The 20,212-nt window shown below is 46.4% G+C and overlaps 1 protein-coding gene across 3 annotated transcripts in view; it reads right to left on the reverse strand.

Moving 5' to 3' along the window:
* LRBA (LPS responsive beige-like anchor protein) overlaps window positions 1-20,212 on the reverse strand; it is a 2,426,603-nt gene that overhangs the window by 1,790,437 nt on the left and 615,954 nt on the right. For all 3 annotated transcript variants that reach the window (XM_085641653.1, XM_085641654.1, XM_085641652.1), the window contains exon 32: window positions 1,503-1,581. In XM_085641653.1, the coding sequence (XP_085497779.1) occupies window positions 1,503-1,581 (79 nt within the window). The remainder of the gene's footprint in view (window positions 1-1,502; window positions 1,582-20,212) is intronic.

Genomic DNA, 20,212 nt, shown 5'->3' on the forward strand with positions numbered 1-20,212 from the left:
TCAGAATCATAAAATCTTCAAAATGCTGAAAGCACAGATTAGAAAGTTTGCGAGTGGAAACTTCTTTGTATACCAACACACAGGGATCCCTTTCGGGTTAATTTGCTTATTCTGCAAAAAGGTACATACATGCATTGAAGGTGTGAAAAGTAGATCAGGTGAAGATGCAGAAGGGGCTGAGCGAAAAAGAGGCGAAAACTACCAGTTTGATCTTTAAATTGGAGGGATCAGTGTTATCTAACGATTAACAATCCAAAACATACCCTACTAAATGGCTGTACCAGTTTTGGAGTACGAAGAGGTAGAAATCGGTAAATGATGCTCCTTTGGTAGTATGGGTAAAGGTTCTAAATACACAGAAAACCTCTGCTGACTCAGGGAAAACTCGATGGTGGCACTATTAGGAGCCAGAACCAAACCCATGATTCAAAGAGGATAAAGATTATAATAACATTCTCTACTGCTGCCTCTTTTTTATACAACAGGAAGCATCCTGTTTCCGGCAAAATTAAAATAGCGACCATGCTTGGACGTATCCTTGGAATGAGCAAGAGCAGGAATCTCTACTTGGCCACTCTAGTGCTAAGCGGACCCTAGGCTCATACTCAGAGATGGTTTTAGGGCACACCTTTAGGCAAAATCCTAAATAAGAAGTGTTGCGATTTGCCTCCTGCACCACATTCCTTGCCTAAAGCATTCTAACACCATTATGTTGTTCCTGTATTCAGTGGGAATTTCCACTGAACCTCCAAAGACAATGACTGCACGACAAATGGTGATAATTTGACAAAACCCATGGCTAAATAAAGGGCTGAAGGTGTCAAACAACTCTGGAATCGAGCATCTGTAATACTGTAGATCATCGGAGGAAAAACAACGAACATTATGGCCGGCATCTTTTTGAAGCGAAGGTGTCACTTTGATGATGTTTATGTGGCCACTGGAACAAAGCCACTCTGTCACAACTTAATGCTCATCTGGGAATAACTAACTTTTTGAGATCCAGTTTGATTACCAAGGATATTTCTAAATATTTTACAGAAAGTGACTGTCAACGCTTAAGATTTGTGTGTAATGGAAAGAGTTGAGATAAAAGGGGCAGGTAGTAAAAGACAAAAGGACATCTGTGTGAAGGCCACAGAGGACAACCAGAATACAAGAAAAGGTCTTAACCAAGAGTTCACAGAAAATGTTTTGGTCTAACCAGCAGTTTAGTGGTAACAAATGAAAATGTCCATTTATCAGACATTAAAGCACAGCACATACTGAAGCTCTCAGCATAGATCGTCTTCCTCCATCCAAGCAATAGCCCATGGAGAATTAAGGCCAATATAGAACACACCAAACTGTCAAAACACTAACATAATATGTATACACTTTTAGCTTAGTAAGGCATTTCTCAAAAGACAAAAGTTTCTATAAAGCTTTTAATGATGCCCCAGTGCAGAGAAAGGTGCAGAATATGCAATAGGGTCTAGACAGTCAACATCTGCAATAATTACCTCATATTTGATGCAGAATCTTCAGGCACTGTAGAAACAGTTGGAACAGATGGTAATTTTGCATTAGATGATCCGCTGCCTAAAAAATATAAAAGGCACATTTGCATTCACAGATTACCATGACAGCGAAACACGCAAACCACAGATTTTTCACACTCAATGTAATGTACTGTTCATTGTTTCCAAATGTATGTAGATGGAATTACATGTTAACAGCCATTTACCTGAAAAGTTCATTATTGTTTTAGTATGGATGTAATTTACTCCTACCGTTTCTACAGTAGCACGTTGCTTCAGCATTGGAACCGGAATTTAAAGACAAAAGCTTCTCAAGGTATGAATGCATATATTACATGGCTGATATGTAACCACAAAGGTACTGAAGTAGATTTACCATTGCCCTTTCTGGCCGCTATTTGATTTCCAGTTCTCTTTCCTTCCACACGAATATATTACTGCATATCTAACCCGGAGTATTTTTTTTTATTTTTTATTTAATTTTTTTTAAAGTATTTTGCTCCCTCTATTACATGTAAATAGTTTTATTAGCATTTCGGGTAAGAACGTTCATATGTCATCGAAGCACAAGTTACTTACTTGTGTAACGATAAATCTGTAAGAGCCATAAGTTAGTGATAGATTCCTTACTTTAGAATATACCCAGGCGTCAGACTGGATCCGGAAAGTTTTCGTCAGCAGTACCCTTGCGTGTCGGTAGGTGTTGTCGTACGGCTCCGCGCGCGTCGAGATGACGTCGTCGGAGCTACTTAGACGCGCCCATGCGTGCTGACGTCAGTTCTGTACACAACTTTTCTGCGCCAGGAACGCAGAGCCATGCCAGAGACCAACTACTGGTGCAATAGAACTAGGGCCCTGAAAGGGATGACCTGAACCCTAGAGAACAGTTCACAAAACGGGGAGGATGGGCGGTAAGGAATCTATCACTAACTAATGTCTCTTACAGATCTATTCTTACACAAGTAAGTAACTTGTGCATCTGAAAGAGACACATTAGTGATAGATTCCTTACCTTAGAATACATACCCAAGCAATACCAACCTGCGAAATAAAATTACACATGAAAGTCACGGAGAACCAACTGGCCAAAGAAGCCGTCTCTCCGGACTGGACTGTCAAGGCAATAGTGATTAGTGAAAGTATGCAGCGAGGCCCACGTAGCTGCCTGACCGATATCTTGCAGGGGAAACACCTCGTCCTAATGCTGTAGAAGCTGCTGTCACCCTGGCAGAATAGACACGCAGCCCAACCGGAGGTTCCTTTTTAACCAGAGAGTAACAGGTTTTAATGCACAAGACAACCCATCGGGAGATAGTCCGCTTGTGCACAGCCCGACCTTTCTTGGCACCCACGTAGCAAACAAAGAGCTGGTCATCCACCGAAACTGCTGTGTGCGGTTGAGATAGAATGAAAGTGCACGTTCTGGGTCCAGACGGTCGAGTCTCTTCCTCTCTTGGAGGATGCGAAGGTGGAAAGAAAGTGGGCAAAGTGACAGTTTGCCCGAGATGAAAGGCAGTGACTACTTTCGGTAGAAAGGAGGGACGTGGTCGAAGCACAACCTTGTCCGGGTGAATCGCCAGGAAAGAAGGTTTACATGAAAGAGCCTGAATCTCATTCACACGCCTGGCGGAGGCGATGGCCACCAGGAAGACAGTTTTTGAAGTTAGTAACCTCAAAGGACAGTTATGAAGAGGCTCAAAGGGAGCGCACATTAAGTATGTAAGAACAGGTTCAAGTCCCACGCAGTCATCACAAAAGGAATAGGAGGGAAAAGGAGAGTAATGCCTTTGAGAAACTATTGACAACAGGAGACTTGAAAAGAGAGGGCTTATCAGGCAGCCTGAAAGAGCAGAAAGGTAGCCCTTGATAGAGCCCAGAGCAGAGCCCTGCTGGGCCAAAGAGAGAAGGAACTATAGGACCTCAGAAAGAGGGGCAAATAAGGGGATCTACAGCTTTCGCTGTGCACAATTCCACAAACTTGTTCCACCGACAGGCGTATACAGTTTTAGTTGAGGAACGCCTGGCTGCCAGAATCACATTACAGACTTCAGGAGGCAAGTCAAATGGAATCAACTGTCGCCGCTCAATCTCCACGCAAGGAGGTGGAGGCTGGACAGGTTTGGGTGGAAGACTGTCCCCTGGTGCTGCGACAGGAGATCCTCACGAAGAGGCAGTCAGATTGGGGGATCCACGCTCAGGGATACCAAACTCTTCGAGCCCAGTCTGGTGTCACAAGAATGACTTGGGCCCGGTGTAGGAGAGTAGGGTCTGCTTTCTATGGTCACCCCCACTTTTTGCTTTTGCTTCACTGGTTTTCGACTTAGATGTGGCTGTGGGCCTGCTAATCAGACCCACAGCTCAGCTGTTCTCTCTCTAAATTCATACTATGTACTTTAGGTACATAAACCAATTGGTAAGGATCACCTTCTAGGGCCCTGTACAGTGTACCTTAGGTACCCAGGGCATAGGTGTACCCTAGGCCTACCAGGGGCTGCAGCATGTATTATGCCACCCCTGGCTGGCCTTCCATTATGACACAACTGGCTGATCACTCAGCTGGGGCAAGGTCATGTAATCACCCCTTGCTTAGGTGTAGTATTCCTATACCTACCTTATATATAGACACATGGGTAACCTATCAGTCACTCCTATGACAGGCCTTAAGAATCCTGAAGGCAGAGTGCTTGGTAACATGTGAGATGGTGCTCTAGCATGAGCTGAGCCTGTCTGCAGCTTTCGGAACCATGTCCTTATAGCTGTTCTATGATATCGCCTACCATATTCTCTTAAAGTGCCTTATAATCCTCGCGGTTATGGTATCTATGGTTTGGCTTTATCAAAACATGTTGTGTAAGGTGTCTAACACTTTGGAATACTACCCCCACACCATTTCTGGCGATGAGGATAGTATTCCCCCCTTCTAGAGGGAGAAGACATGTTGAAGACCTACTACCCGGTTAAAGTTAACCAGAGCCCCGGCATCACAAAATGGATACTGCTGCCACAGACACAAGTCTGACCTCCTGCTGCTGGGAGTCCTTCCAGCGAGGGAGGCTTGGACAATAGGTTTCCTGCCTTGGGAGGTGCTAGCACCACCCTAGACAGGACTTAGTGTATTGGGGCAGGGAGGGATGAAAGAAACGAGACACTGCCTGGGGCACACAAGGTGTCCCATGCATAGTCCGGTTCAAACCGGTGCTGGGGCACTCCAGCCCCAGTCCTGGCGCGAAACTGGACAAAGGAAAGGGGGTGTAACCACTCCCCTTCCTGGTCCCACCCATAGGAGGGACCTAACAGGTAACCCAGCCCCCCAGATTAGTATAAGAGTGGGAGCTGAGTCCCTAGGACTTTGGATTATCCTGATAACAAACTTGAACAGAAACTCTGGACCTTCGACATTCGACTACGGAAGAAGACTGAAGAATCTCCCTTGTGGCCAAGGATTGGCCACCCTGTGCAAACAGGCACCATCAAGCGACCTGCCGTTTGCTTTGCTCAACGTTCTACGAGGAAACGACTGCAGAGCCCGACCAGCGCCTTGACTTCCAGACTTCTCCGACCCTGATCCACAACCACAGCAAAGCTGAGATCCATGGAGGCGACGAGAGACGTGGGACCGGCTACCTGGGAAAATTGGCTACTAGCTTCCAGCGCAGCTTCTGAGGCATCCTCGAAGTTGTGCTCTGGGGATTGACAAGCCCCAACCCGAGCACCATCTGCACCGAAGATCAGCCCTCCACACTCCACGAGTTCTGCGTGGGGCCCTTCTGCATTTTCCTGCTCGACGCGTCTGACGGTTGCTTGCCCGTTAGCTAGTAACCTCTGTGACGACGAACCCTTAACTTTTCACCGCTGGTTTGGCTCCTCCAGACTGGCCCTTGCTTCCCTGTGAAAGAGAAGCACCTCAGACCTTCCTGGTCTGCAACAGAAGCAAATCCTTCATCCTGCGTGGGTTGCGCCTGCCAAGGCTGGTTGGGTCCAAACTCGACATAGACGCCGCCGACAGCAAGAGCCCTCGTGGGACAGCTCGCCTCCTGGTTCTGGTCATCCTCGACGCCTCCTGGTACCCGTGGCTGCTGCGGCAAGCTTCACCTCTTCACCTGCATCTTCACGACATCGCCTGGTTCCTTCCTGGTTCCTTCCCGGCTCCTGGCTGGTGACCTAGACTCTGTCCCTTCTGCTTGCAGTTATCCTCCCTCTTGATTCCATCCTTGGAATCCACCGGACACTCTTCACTGACTGCCTGTCAGCATCTTTTCTTCAGGCATCCATAGGAGTCGACGACGAAACCCGACGCAAGTTCACACCTATGCACCCGCAACCCGTGGGCTAGGTAACTTGAGTACTCCGGTGCTCACAAGGGTATTGACTATCCTAGTGTCTAGTTTCCAAGTCTCTAACTCCTAGTTCCTTCCAAAGTGTCCTAAAATTCTTAATTTCTGAATATCACTATTTATCGACTTTAACGCATTACGCGTGAGTGTTTCCACTCTGCACCCGAATTCCGTGGGCCTCCCACTGCCTAGCAACTGATAGGATAGTGTAGCACCAGCGATTCCCTAGGCCTAGGCCTAACCTGTGTTCGTGACAGTGGTTCTTATACCACTTACTTAGTATATGGTTTGCGTGGCCCCTAGGGCCTAACTGTATTACTTACCTGTGTGACTTATGTATGCTTAAATAAGACTGTGTTGTACTTACCTCAAATCTCATAAAGAGTGCTGAGGGTATTTTGACTAGAATAAATACATTCTATTTTTAATAATATATCTGTTGTGGTGTCCTTTCATTTGGTATTCAAGGGATTGCAAATGGTATATCAGCTGGCTTCACATGCCATACAGAGTTTAGCTTAAGACTGCTCTTGTCCATGCTACCACTAGGATAGCTGGTCTATAAGGTTGACTTTACAACCAATCACCATAAGGGTTGTTTGGACTGATACAAGGTGTACACTAGAACTAGTGACATCATATATCAGGCCAACTTCTCACACCCGGTCGCGCCTGATCTTCTTCAGCACTCTGGGTAGAAGTGGTATAGGCGAAAAGGCATACAACAGAGCACAACTCCCCTTGCGAATAAAAGCATCTCGGAGCGAGTGCCGCCTTGGAAACTCCAACGTGCAGAACTGCTGACATTGCACGTTAGCTTCGGTGGCGAATAGATCTAACCAAGGTTCTCCCCACTGCTGAAAGAGACCTTGTGCCACGTCCAAGTGAAGATGCCATTCGTGATCCAACATGCACCTGCGGCTGAGTTCGTCCGCTCAGGCATTTAGAGAACCTGCCAAGTGTTGAACCACCAAGGAAATGCCTGGACGTTCCAGCCATGTTCAGAGACGCAGAGCCTCCTGACATAGGGTCCACGACCCATCCCCGCCTTGCTTGTTGCAGTACCACATGGCGGTGGTGTTGTCCGTGAACACCTGCACTACACTCCCCTTGACAGAGGGAAAGAATGCTTTCAGTGCAAGTAAGATCGCCCTGAGCTCCAAAAGGTGGATATGGAGCTTGGACTCCGCCGGAGACCAGAGGCCTCTGATCTCCGCCTCTCCCATGTGGCCGCCCCATCCCAGGAGGGATGCATCCGTCACCACTGTGTGCTCCAGTTGGAGAAGGGAGAGGGATCTGCCGCTGACCCAACGCTGGTCCGTGAGACACCACTGCAAGTCCTGTGCAGTGCCCTCCAAGATCTGGACGTAGTCACACAGGTTTCCCCGAAGCTGCGTCCACTGGAACCTCAGGTCACACTGCAGAGCCCGCATATGCCACCTGGCATGAATGATCAGCAGGATGAAGGAGGTCATGAGGCCCAGCAGTCTCAGGGTCTTCCTGACCAAAACCAAGGACCAGGGCTGAAAGATCTGAATCATAGCCCGTATGTCCCGGACTCGCTGTTCAGGAGGATAAAGCCAAAACTGCGCCGTATCCAGAACCGCTCCCATGAAGAGGAGCTTCTGAGAGGGAATCAGATGCGACTTCGGCACGTTGATGGAAAACCCCAGCGAAAGCAGGAGGTCGGCTGTAGTCTGGAGGTGGGAGACTGCCTTCAACAGCCAGTCATCGAGATAGGGGGAAGACTGAAACCCCTGATCTGCGCAGATGAGCTGCGACCAATGCTATCACTTTTGTGAACACCCGAGGGGTGCTGGTAAGGCCAAAGGGGAGCACGGTGAACTGAACGTGCTCGTGGCCTACCGTGAACTGCAGGTAGATATGAAAATAAGCATCCTGCAAGTCCAACGCTACAATCCGGTCTTGCGGGTCTAGGGCAGACAAGACCTGAGCAAGCGTGAGCATCTTGAACTTCTCGTTCCGGAGGAAACGATTGACGTTCCGGAGGTCTAAGATAGGACGCAGGCCCTTGTCTTTCTTTGGAATCAAGAAGTAGTGGGAATAACAACCACGACCTGCTTCTGGCGTCAGACCGCACTCGACTGCCCCCTTGGCCAAGAGGGCCGCAACTTCCTGCCGGAGAAGTGTCAAGTGATCCCCTGATATACAGTGGTACTGGGGCGGCATGGCTGGAGGGGGTAGTCTCAAAGAGGAGGGAGTAGCCCCATCGGACTATCTGCAGAACCCACCTGTCTGAAGTGATGGTGCGCCAGTGGGGGAGATGATGGCGAATCCTGCCGCCCAGGCGCGTCTGGTGGGCCTGAAACACCGGACTAGGAAGGTTTTGAGGCAGCGGCGGGAGGGGCGGTGGTGGACTGACCTGCCAGCTGGCCCTGTGAGCTACCTCGGCGGGCACCCCGACCGCGGCAGCACTGAGACTGCGGCTGCGCAGGCCGACGGCTCTGAAAGGAACGAGTTTTGGCACTTCGACCCTGACCTCGAATGGAGCGAAGTAGACCCCAAGGGAGCGCGCGTGGTGGCAAGACCCAAGGACTGGGCCGTAGCCCGGGAGTCATTAAAGCGCTCCAAGGTGCTATCCGCCTTGTCACCAAAGAGGCGTGTGCCATCAAAGGGCATGTTCAACAAAGTGTTCTGGACATTCCCTGAGAAGATTGTCCTCCCGAGGGAGTCGGCTGTGCCTAGATCACAACGGAAAGATCCGGGAACTAGGGCCCCCGACAACAGAAAGAAGGGAGGTCGAGGACCTCGGCGACATGCGCCGGGACTTACCGGGAAGGGGCCAGCGACGCACATGGGAACCAGACGGCGACCGACGCAGCAAACGTAACCCACTGCCTCCGGGACCTATCGCTGAAGAGGAGGCCAGAGGCAGTGTCGACACCTACCGGGACAGGCGAGCCGAAAGTAACTTCATCCGGCGCTCCCGCTGGGACTTCGGCTTGAGATGTTAGCAGATATCGCATTCCGTTGAGTCGCAGTGTTCGCCCAGACGCCATATGCAGATAAGGTGTGGGTCCGTCGCGGACATTTACCGCGAACAGGTACACGTTTTTAAGCCCATAACGAGTAACTACTCCCAGAGCTTAATGGTGCACCAATTTGGCACCAACGAAAGCTAGAGGGCAATATGGACGTAACCAGAGCCCAACAGGGGAGCATTTGCAAGGAAGGCCGTCAGACAGCATCCAGGAGGCAAGAAGGAACTGAGCAATGTCTCAGAAAGGACATGCGAGAACAGAAGACAAGCCAAGTGCACCCTTAGTCACACGAAGACAGGGGCGGAGAGCACCACGCTGAAGGACACCGAGGCGAACCACAATGTTAGCATGCATTTAGCAGACAGTTATGGAGACCACAAAGTGGCTTAGCTAAGCAGAGTATGGGACTGCCCAACAAGTGAGTTGGAAGGCCAAGGGGAGAACGCACCCATGGAAGATAGAAGCGCAGGACGCAGCACCTGGGACGACCTTCATCAGAGGAGCTGTCCAGCAGGCACACCAGACACAGATGAGAGTAACACCCAAAGTAAAAAGACACATCCAAAGAGTGTGGTATCCGAGGCACTGAAGGTGCCTTTAGGAACTGTGAAGAAGAACACACATAGCTATTGAGAACAACATTGGATCTCCAGCCCACCACCTCCGACCCGGAGGGGAAATCCACCCCTATAGAAGAGAGGGACTGTGCAGTACATGATCGGGACATACAAGACTCTAGAAAGAGCATCCAGGAGCGGAGGCCCACTGACCCTTTGTGAAGCAACACTACTTCAGCTGAAATATACTTACTTATTGTTTTCCCCAAACTTATTTTATTGTTTTTTTCCCGATGGTACAAAGCAGATTAATATCAATGTAGAATACAGCCATATACATCATCGTGGCCTTACATAGACAATGCCGTTAGAAGTCAACAGCGCAGCATGTCACTCAGGTCTGTGCATTAAACAATGGTCAGTAAGAAGAAGCAAGCCTAGGAGCTTTGAATAAACCCTTTAGACAAGTGGTCCACTGTGTTAGCTCACCCAAGCTTGAAGCTAAACGTTGGAGAGGGGGGGGGGGGGCATAATTCTAGTGTTGTGGTGGCAATAAAAAGCCCATATCTAGGCACTGGGAACTGCACGGTGGGATCCTTGGAAAGTAGGCAGTAGTGTGGATAATGGGGTACTGGGGAGTCAAATCTACTGGGAGAGGCGCCTGCCTTGATGTCGCTGATAGGCAGTTCGGCTGCGTCTTTGTCAGTTGCTTGCAGGAAGAGAGTAAGCAAGATGGCACATTGTGTGGAGATAGGGCGTCGGCACATCCGATGCACCTCCTCGTACCAAAGCGTTTCCTCCTCTGCAGCCCCCCATTTGTACACTTCCCCAGTCCATGCATCCACTGGGGGACCTGCTGGTTATCGCCAATGTAGTGTGATTGATCGCTTGGCTAAGAGCAGGACTAGGGCAGCAAAGCGCGTCTGCACCTTGAATTGCTTCTGGCCCTAAAAAGCCTAACGAGCAGACTTTAAGTGTATATGTCCGGGAATCCTGTGACTTCCCGCAATGCAGCGCGAACAGCGCCCCAGTAATTGTATAGAGATGAGCATGACCATAAAACGTGTACAAGTGACGCGTTAGGTGTGTGGCATCGTGGGCAAGCAAAGTGTGACTCCGGGAAATGACTATGGAGTTGTGCAAGCGTTAGAAAGGCCCAATGTAGGATAAAGAACTGTATGTTTTCGAGAGACCATCTTTGGGAATTCAAGGACCTTTTCCCATTCTTTATCATGGAAATATACTCACCTGCTTGACTATTATTTAGCCCTGGGGTGTTTAGATGACTGTCTATAAGTTTTATTTTTGTGCACTAGATTATAAAATATAGGTGTGCAATCCCTACACTGAGCTTATGCTCAATCTCTACACAAGTTTCAGATCCAGATCACACTTCATTTTAGCAATTCTCCTGGCAGATCTTAGATACAACCTAATATTCACTGTCTTCTCCTACAATTAACTGCCTTCGCTGTCAGTTACTTTCGATCCAACAGCAGTTCCTAGCTCCGTTCCACTGTAGCACCCAAGTCATGTATAATTTAGCTTACTCCTAGCCTTCTGAATGCAACAGTGTGGAAAGAGTTCCAATAATCCTAGTACAGCAAATCCAACACTTTTCTAGAGCTAACACTATCTACAGTGTCAAAAACACTAGTCTTATTAATATGGCTTAACCCTTCCCTGATGATACGGAGCTACTGTGGATCCCATAATATTGTGTCTTCGTAATTATACATCAGTCTTCTTTTTTGGGTTCTTCAATTTAATATATCACCACGTTGAGAAAGTAGTGCCTGTGAACTTCTCCAAAACACCACTGCCTTTGAGAACAAATGATAGATGTCATTCCAGGCCTGCTAATATACTTTTACAGATTTTACTAGTTCCAACTCAGAGACTATGGTAAATTCTCACCAACAAAGGATACTTTGGTAGACAAATAGTTCCCCTCGCCTCATCACTTACATTACATCTTACTCACTCGCGTCATGTAAGGATGAAAGTACCCATAGAGCGTGTGCACCTTGTATCCCCACCATTTTTACATTTTTTATTCATGGATTGGCCCTTCTTAGGGATGTACCCTTAATAACAAACAACAGCCTCTTCTCCCTAATTTTCAATATATTGGACAAGAGTGATATAACCGCTCTGCTGTGTCATCCTGCATGGTATATGTACCTTCACTAGCACTGCCATATCAGCTTCTATATTGTTGGGACAGGAAGTCTTCTGCCTGTCTCTGAATAGCGTGCTTCCCCTGCCTTATGCTGATCTCCAGGCAAGTCACTTAAAAGTTATTGTATGGTTTATGGATCCCTACTTCAGTGAGCATGATACTCATGCATGTCCACTGAAGATCTCCCCGTTTACAAGGATTGAGACCCTAGAGCTTGGCTCTGAGGACCAGGGGGGGTATGCATAGTGCGCCCCCTATTTCACAGAGAGTGGCTACGGCCCTCTATACCCAGGCTGTGTTAGACTGACAATGGTGGCAGCACTAAATCTATAGTCAGGGATACCTGTATACCTGTATTTTAAGAAGGGTGGGCTACTAGCCACCCTCCTGCTCAAGTCTGTGGAGTCTCCCTTGCCTGTGCTTCTGTTGTCTTTGTCTACCTGGGACGTGCGTTTGAGATCCAGTAGGTGTACTGGGGGAGGGTGGCAGTTGAGCCGTTGTGTGTAATATGAACTAAGCTGTTCTGCTGGATATTCCACCTCTCCTATGCCCCTCCCTATTCCAGGGAAAAGCCAAAGTGGGCTGGGGGTAGACACTCTGTGGTTAGCTGCACTAACTACTAGGAGGGTACCACCCCCCCTTTCTGTTGGGTGATGGTCAGGGCCTACTAGTCGAGAATTAATAAAAATTCCTCACTGGGGAATAGGCCGGGTTGGCACTAAGAGCCTGCCCAGGGAATACAGTAAGTCATCCTTTGCATGCTTTGGACACACAGTGAACATGCCACAAATGTACCTCACAATTGGAGGCACACCCAGGATTCAAAAGTAGCGGACCCTCTGATTAGATCAGCCTATCAATCAGAAGCGATAAAGCCTTAGCAGACCGGGTCCATCCAAGGAAGCCATCCACGACCTGTGGTGTGAAGGCAAGACAATAAGGTTGAACCTGAGGAAGTTTTCTCTGTGACTGATGGATTATGCTGCAAAGCAATTGGCCAGTTTGATGAGGAGCAAAGGCATTGGTCAGCAGCATCAGGTCAGAGAACCAGCTGTTGTGTGATGCTTGTGGAGCTGCCACTGGGAACACAAGAAAATTGCAGACAGCTGCTCAAGATAAGGAAGCTTGCAGCACATCAACGGAAACAGAGGGAGACGGGAAAGCTTGATCACCGTCCCTGGAGGTGAGATCACTTTGCCCAGACCTCTCGCCGTTGCTGTGGGAGCCTGTATGGCACTTCCAGTTACAATCTGTAGCTGGTGAAGAGTTCTTGTGGCACAGGCCCCCACCTTTCTTCTTGTGACATATGGGGATATTCAAGATATACTGGCACTAATGCCAGCCACTACCCTCCTACAGCTAGCCTGGTGGGAAATCAGGCACCTGTGATCGGATCCCTGACACCAGTAGAGCGGTGTCCTCGCTCAGGACGGGAGGACACTACTGTTTCTTTGGGCGGCGGTATAAGGGCTGATCAAGAACATTTGACTTCACATCAAATGCTGAAACTATATCATTTCAATACATGGATTGGTATCATGCCTCTAGTGAATGACAGCAACCCTGTGCAACATGGTCTGTAATATCCAATGCGAATTGTGTGACTACATGTTAACTGTATTTTGTAGTGCTTAGCGTCTAGGTGCTAGAATATTGTTTGTGGTCAGAATTCTGGCTCAGAGGGTTGTAGAGACATCTATTTTTCACTGTTTATCCTAGTTTTATGAGTAGTATATTTCTCTTGCTTGTATTAAGGTACTTTTCTTTTTAAAAAGTAAAACACCGACTGGACATTGATTTTATCAGCTAGTCATACTCTGTACACTGTATTCTGAATGTCTAAACCCACCTCACCTCATCTCATTGAGTAAGCCTTGGATTGCTCTGTCTCGCTACCATGAGAGAGTCAAGTGCCGGACAGGATTTCTTGGTTATCTAGTTTTGGGTCCACCACTACTGAGGCCCCAGGACACCAGTGGGTAACACTCCAGTTAATGCAATTGGAGCATAGTAAACCCGGAGTGCCCTAGTATCCAGGAAACTGGGTCTAACAACTTCTGTCCAGGATTGCAATTGGGAGGTTTGCTGAACTTGAAGTTTCCACATTTCTTAAAGTATAAGACACTTACAAGCAGATTCTTGTTCAGAAGAGACTGAGAATCTACTTGGGAAGGGTAGGCTGGGAAAACGAAGGAGGTGGAATGTAGAAGGCAAATCCAATCAAAACAAAAAATGTTTGCCCATATGAAATTACAAACCTAGATTTTTGGTTTATTGCCTGTGGATACCCTATACATCTTTAACCAATTTTAAAGTAATTGTTCAGAGAAATACAATATTTTTTTCAGCATTTTCTAGGGAATTAGGAATCTAAAACATGCCTGAACAAGTTGAATTATGTCTAACGTACAATGGAAGTATTAGAATATTTGATCAGTTCCCTTTCTGAAACTATTTTTTACACAGCCACCACTGCTTAACATGCCCTAGTTGTGTGTTTACTAGTCTGGTCTCAGAGAGGTTCCATTTGACAAAGACCACAAAGAAGGGCAGTGTAAGGGTGGCATGGATCTGCCCCTGAACAGGATTTCTGCTTTCTCAGTATGAATGGTAAGCCAGTTTTCCTGTATCCAATTCTGTACATAAGTTTGGTGGTTGTTTGTTTTTGTACCCCAGACTCTTTTCCCAACTTGAGATAGATCTGTATGTCATATGCATACAAGTGTTGTTTAATTTCCAGGATGTCTGATATTAATGCTGTACAAATACCGCGATACTGAAAGAGCCAGCCCTTGAGGGACCCAAAAAACATTCAAGCTAGGACAAGAGCAGAAGAATCCTATTTTGATTTGCTAGGATAGAAGGATGACAAAAAGGCAAATGCAGTCCAGCTAGACCTCTCCATCGGTAGTCGGTGGCTCAGAAGCACAGAATCGCGGATGGTGTTGAATGTCGCAGAGAGGGGAAGTAAAAGAGTGAATGCCTGCACTGTATTACAAGTGTTGAGTAACTGTAAATGGAGCTTCTAGACCCACTACTGGAGATATGTTTGGTAAGCACTTTATAACTTTGTTTAAAGCAATAGGACACATTCAGAAAATTCCTTATAACATTTGTATGGAATGCATAACATGTCTGTTACAAACACAGATTGCAGAAAACAAGTCTGCATTTATTTTTGGAGGTTACATTATATGCCTTATTTTACAGACATTAATGTGAAAGTTTTTCATTTCTTCTTTAAGAAAATACTCCTAAAAATAGAGACGCTCATGTACTTGATTCTGCAAAAGGGTCATGCACTGAGCAGCACTAGCCTTGAACAAGAATCTCTAGCATCTTCTGTACAGTCGTTTTATTAGCATGGGAAAATATGCACCCTCTAGATCTTCCTGAGACAGTCAATCTCAGGGGAAAATGGCCTGAATTACACGGTTGACAGAACACTTGCTGGATTCAAAACCCTTAATAAAATATTCAATCTCTTTAAATCTAGTCCCTATTGTAAAACTGAAAAGAGCACTGAAGCACGAATTTCCACAAGTTAAGTTCAATTTTTGCAGTTCTGTAATATTTAAAGTACACCAACATGATTAATATAAACTTCTAAAAACAACTGCATGGATTGTACAAAGAAGTTCAACAAATCTCACCCATTCACGTTTCTAAAGAGGAGTGGATAGCTGGAAGTTAAACTGTATATTCGAATAGAGTACCAGAGACAAAGTCAATATCTTAAAGTGAATATACACTTTCTCACACAGCTAATGATAGCTAGTAGCAATAACATTTTAAGTACTGAGCCGAGACAAAACAACCATGAATATTATTGGAAATAAAATAAAGTTTGCCGACTGTCCCATACTGGTACAGGCGTGGTAAAGTACAAGCCATCATTTGGGACGGAAGAAGGATGGGATTAGGAAGGCAACTAAATATTAAGATCTGTTGTGAGGTTTTTCATGTTTATAAAATGCACTTCTTTCAATATAAAGCGCTTTAGCTTTTTTTTTTTAAGCGAAAGTAGTCTGTTGTGCAGGCCTGCACCACTTGTAGGGTGTTCTAGATTTCAGGGATTTATCTAGAAAAGAGTTAAGTGCGGTTTCTTTTCTGAATGTCAGTGTTTCAAAGACGTTACTTACCTTCTTTCTGGTGGATACACTATGTAATTGCAGATATCCCCCACCTTTAGAATTTCCCCAGGTGCCAGATTGGATGCGGAAGATTTTCAGCACAGCCGCTGTATGCCAATAGGCAGCGTTGTGCGACTATGTGTCAACTCCACTCAGCCCCGAAAAGGAGAACAGCATGCTGATGTCAGTTTCTTTTGAGAAATTGTTCAAGCCTTCAGAGCCCAACAGTAATCAATTGTGCCAGTGTTTTGATCTTCTAATTTGGGATATTTGTAGATAGGAAGGAGGCCATTCCAGAGGATGGGGAGGAGGCAGGGCGATGAGGAATCTGCGGTTAGATGGAGTATCCACCAGAAAGAGCATTACAGAAGGTAAGTAACGTGTTCTTCTGATGGATACTGATAACTGCAGATTTCTTACCTTTAGAATAGATACCAAAGTAGTGCCTCCTGATGTGGTTGGTCTGTGTAAGGACTGATTAAAAAGTCCTGAGGAACTGAAAGGCTAGAATGCCCTTCCTGGTCGAGGTAGTGCTTTGTGAAAATGTGCATTGATGCTCAGATTGCCGCCTGACAGATATCCCAAACAGGCACTCTGTGCCAACGTGGAGGTGGCAGCCTTGGCCCTGGTGGATTGGGCCCTCAACTCTTTTAGAGTCTGCTACTTCATCACCACATAGCAGATTTCAATACGGAGGACTACCTATCTGGACAAAGTCCAATTCTGCACTTCTTTGCCAGAGAGAACCCCACAAAAAACTGATCGCTCATCCAATGGTCTTTGATACAATCGATTTAAAACTGAGCACTCTTAAGGTCCAAACAATGGAGTCTCTACTCTACTTTCAAGAGTTGAGGAGTGGCAAACAACATCAGAAGAGTGATGGGTTGCCCAATGTGAAATGAAGTAACAACAATTGGAAAACAACCTCTCTAGTTCTCAGAACAAGCTTGTCTAGAAAGGTGGTGGCATAGGTGGTTGGACTGACAGAGATTGAAGTTCACTTGTGCAATGTGCTGCTGTTATTGCAATGAGAAAAAACGTCTTGAGAGTCAGTAGATGTAGCGGACAGCTATGTACCGGCTCAAAGTGAGTCCACATAAGGAAAGAAAAAAACAAATTAAGTTTCCACTCCACTAAAGCATCACATAAGATTTAGGGGGAAACATGTGGACCAAACCTTTGAGAAGAAATTAGTTACTTACCTGTAACTGCAGTTATTCAGTATTGGTATCTTTCATAGATTCACATGCCTGAATCATTCCCCGTCGTCAAAATGGGAGTCCCCGGTACATCAGTAAAGTAATGTTCCATTAGTCATAGAAAGTAATAGGCCTCAGGCCTCACATGAGTAACATATCCAGATCCGTTTGTGATAAGGACCAAACTCTAGAGAACAACTAATCAGCTGTCACCACCCTCTAGAATCTTCCTGGAAGGAGCTCTAGTTCCTCAGATTTTCGTAAGCACAGTGCTATATAGAGGTACAACAGAGTACTAGGTGAGCCCTTCCAAGGGAGGCGGGTGGCTTGCATGTGAATCTATGAAAGATACCAATACTGGATAACTGCAGTTACAGGTAAGTAACTCATTTCTTATCCAGTATTAGGGTATCTTTCATAGATTCACATGCCTGAATCAGAATAGAAAGCAATAATGAGCACATTTCCTTCTGTACATAAGCCATAAATGCACCAGTCGATAGAAAAATATTTTCTTCGTAAGGAAGTTAATAATATACATATACGCCCAGTAAACAAAGATATCAATGTTAAAGTGCATAGCAATAAGTCGCAATTGGGACAAAAGTTATAGAAGTAACAGAGAAATGTGCGGTTAGAAAGAGAGAGAGAGGTCGGTGGGAAGGAAGGAAGGCTCACCTTTATTGAAATGGATGACGCAACACCACCTGTCCCACCACAGCATCCTTCATTAGCTCCGAATCCAAGCAGTAATGCTTCGTAAATGTATGCAGCGTCTTCCATGTTGCCGCTCTGTAAATGTCTGTGACAGGCACGCCCGCAAACAATGGCATAGAAGTAGAAACTGCCCTAGTGGAATGGGCATAAATTCTGGATTGTAAAGGTTGACCAGCTTGTTGGTGACAGAAGACAATAGCACCAGAGATCCACCTAGGGATATTTTGTTTTCTAAGGGGAAAAACTTTCCTAGGTAAACTGTAGGCCACGAAAAGTTGGTTGGACTTGCGGAATGCTTTTGTTCTGTCAAGGTAGAATTTAAGGCAGCGTTTCAAATCCAACGAATGTAGAGCTCTTTCAGCTGCTGTTTGAGGATTTGGAAAGAAGGTCTTTTAGACAATGGGTTCGTTAAGGTAGAAGTCTGACGGGACTTTAGGTATAAATTTCGGGTTAGTACGAAGAATCATCCTATCATTCTTGAATTGAAGAAAGGGATCTTGTATTGTAAAGGCGTAAAGCTCACTGACTCATTTTGCGGATGCAAGGGCCAGAAGAAGCACAGTTTTCTTTGAGAGGAATTTAAGGTCAGCTCTGTGTATCGGCTCATAAGGATGCCTCATAAGTTGAGCAAGGACCTGTTGAGCTGCCATGTTGGAGGAGGAGACTTTGCAGGAGGGAAAGTTCGGAATAGACCTTTGAGAAATTGTTTTATCAGTCTATTTGACCAAAGAGAAGGTCCTGTGGAAGATCTCCAAAAACGGGAGATTGCTGCCAGGTGAACTTTGATGGAAGCGTGAGCGAGGCCTGAAGTTGCTAGATGGAGAAGGTATGGTAAGATTTCTTCCGGAGAGGATGTGAGGGGATGCACCTTAGCAGATCTACACCAGATACAGAACCTTTTCCATTTGAAAGAATAAGTCCTGTTTGTACTATCTGCTCTTACCCGAGACAGAACCGCCCTGCAGTCTGGAGGAATGTTTAGGCCTTGAAATTTGTGGAACTCAGGAGCCAGGCCGATAATTTGAGAGAGGCTGGATCCGGGTGTTGGACTTGTCCCTGGTCCATCGTGAGGAGAGATGGAAATGGTGTCAACTGAATTGGAGGTTGCAGGGAGAGGAGATGGAGTTCCGTGAACCAATGTTGGCGAGGCCATGCTGGAGCTATTAGAATTAGTGTGCAGGGCTCTGCCTTCATCTACTTCAGGACCCTGGGAAGCAGGGGAATCAGTGGAAAGGCGTAGGCAAATACGCCAAACCATGCTATTGAAAAGGCATTCCCCAGAGATCCCTGTTGGGGATGCCAGATTGTGAAGTGTTGGCATTTGGCGTTGTGCTGTGTGGCAAACCGATCCAACGGTGGTTTGCCCCACTGAGAGAAGATGCTGTTGAGAGTATCTTGGTTCAACTCCCACTCGTGGCAGGTTGTCTGTAATCTGCTTAGTGAATCTGCCAATATATTGTCTTTTCCTAGAACATATTCCGCCCTCAGAGAAATTCCGTGCTGAAGTGACCAGTTCCAAATGTTTTGAGATTCTTGAGAGGGGGATGGAGAACAAGTTTCTCCCTGTTTGTTTAGGTAGTGCATCGTCGTAGTGTTGTCTGTTCTGACTAGCACTAGTAAACCTTTTATCCTGGAAAGGAAAGCCAGGAGGGCTAGATAAACTGCTCTCAGCTCTAGGAGGTTTATGTGCAGACTCCGCTCGGAAGATGACCACTTACCGCTGATCTGAAGCTCCTGAAGGAAGGCTCCCCAACCTTCCAGAGACTAATCCATGGTGATCACTTGAGGAGAGCCTTGAGTTGGAAAAGGTAGGTCTCGAGAAAGATTTCGTGGATGAGTCTACCAGTTTAGAGAGGCAAACATCTGAGGAGTCACCTGTATGATGTCGTTGAAGGGTCCGTTTACTTGAATCCACTGAGTGGTGAGAGCCTCTTGGAGAGGACGCATGCGGAGGCGACAATAGGGAACTAGAAGAATGCAGGAAGACATCATTCCAAGGAGGGATATGAAGCGGCGAACTGAAAGACTTTTTCTGTATACATTCTGCTAATTGCAGGAGTTTTTGTTGTTGTTCCTGCGTTGGGTAAGCCTGTTTCAGGACCGTATCCAGGACAGCTCCCAGAAATGGTGTAACCTTTTTTCTGCAGGTACTTCAGGGCCCAAAAAGGCCTTTTTTAGGAGTGCCCGACATGAAGACAATGGAGGACTTCGCTCAGACAATGACAATCTTGAAGAGAAATACATTGAATCCAAGAAATAGCTGAATACAAGGAGAAATAAGGAAAACCTAAGCAGAGCTCAGTGGAGACTCCCTTAACACGACGTGCGGTATAAAATTTGAGGGACTAGAGCTCCTTCCAAGAAGTTTCCAGAGGGTGGTGACAGCTGATTGGTTGATCTCTAGAGGACCTGGATATGTTACTAATGTGAGGCCTTAGGCCTATTACTTTTTATGTCTAATGGGACATTACTTTACTAATGTACCGGGGACTCCCAACTCGACGACGGGGAATGATTCAGGCATGTGAATCTATGAAAGATACCCTAATACTGTATAAAATGCAT

Source organism: Triturus cristatus, chromosome 2_2 (assembly GCF_964204655.1).
Source record: "Triturus cristatus chromosome 2_2, aTriCri1.1, whole genome shotgun sequence".
Classification (NCBI taxonomy): Eukaryota; Metazoa; Chordata; class Amphibia; order Caudata; family Salamandridae; genus Triturus; species Triturus cristatus.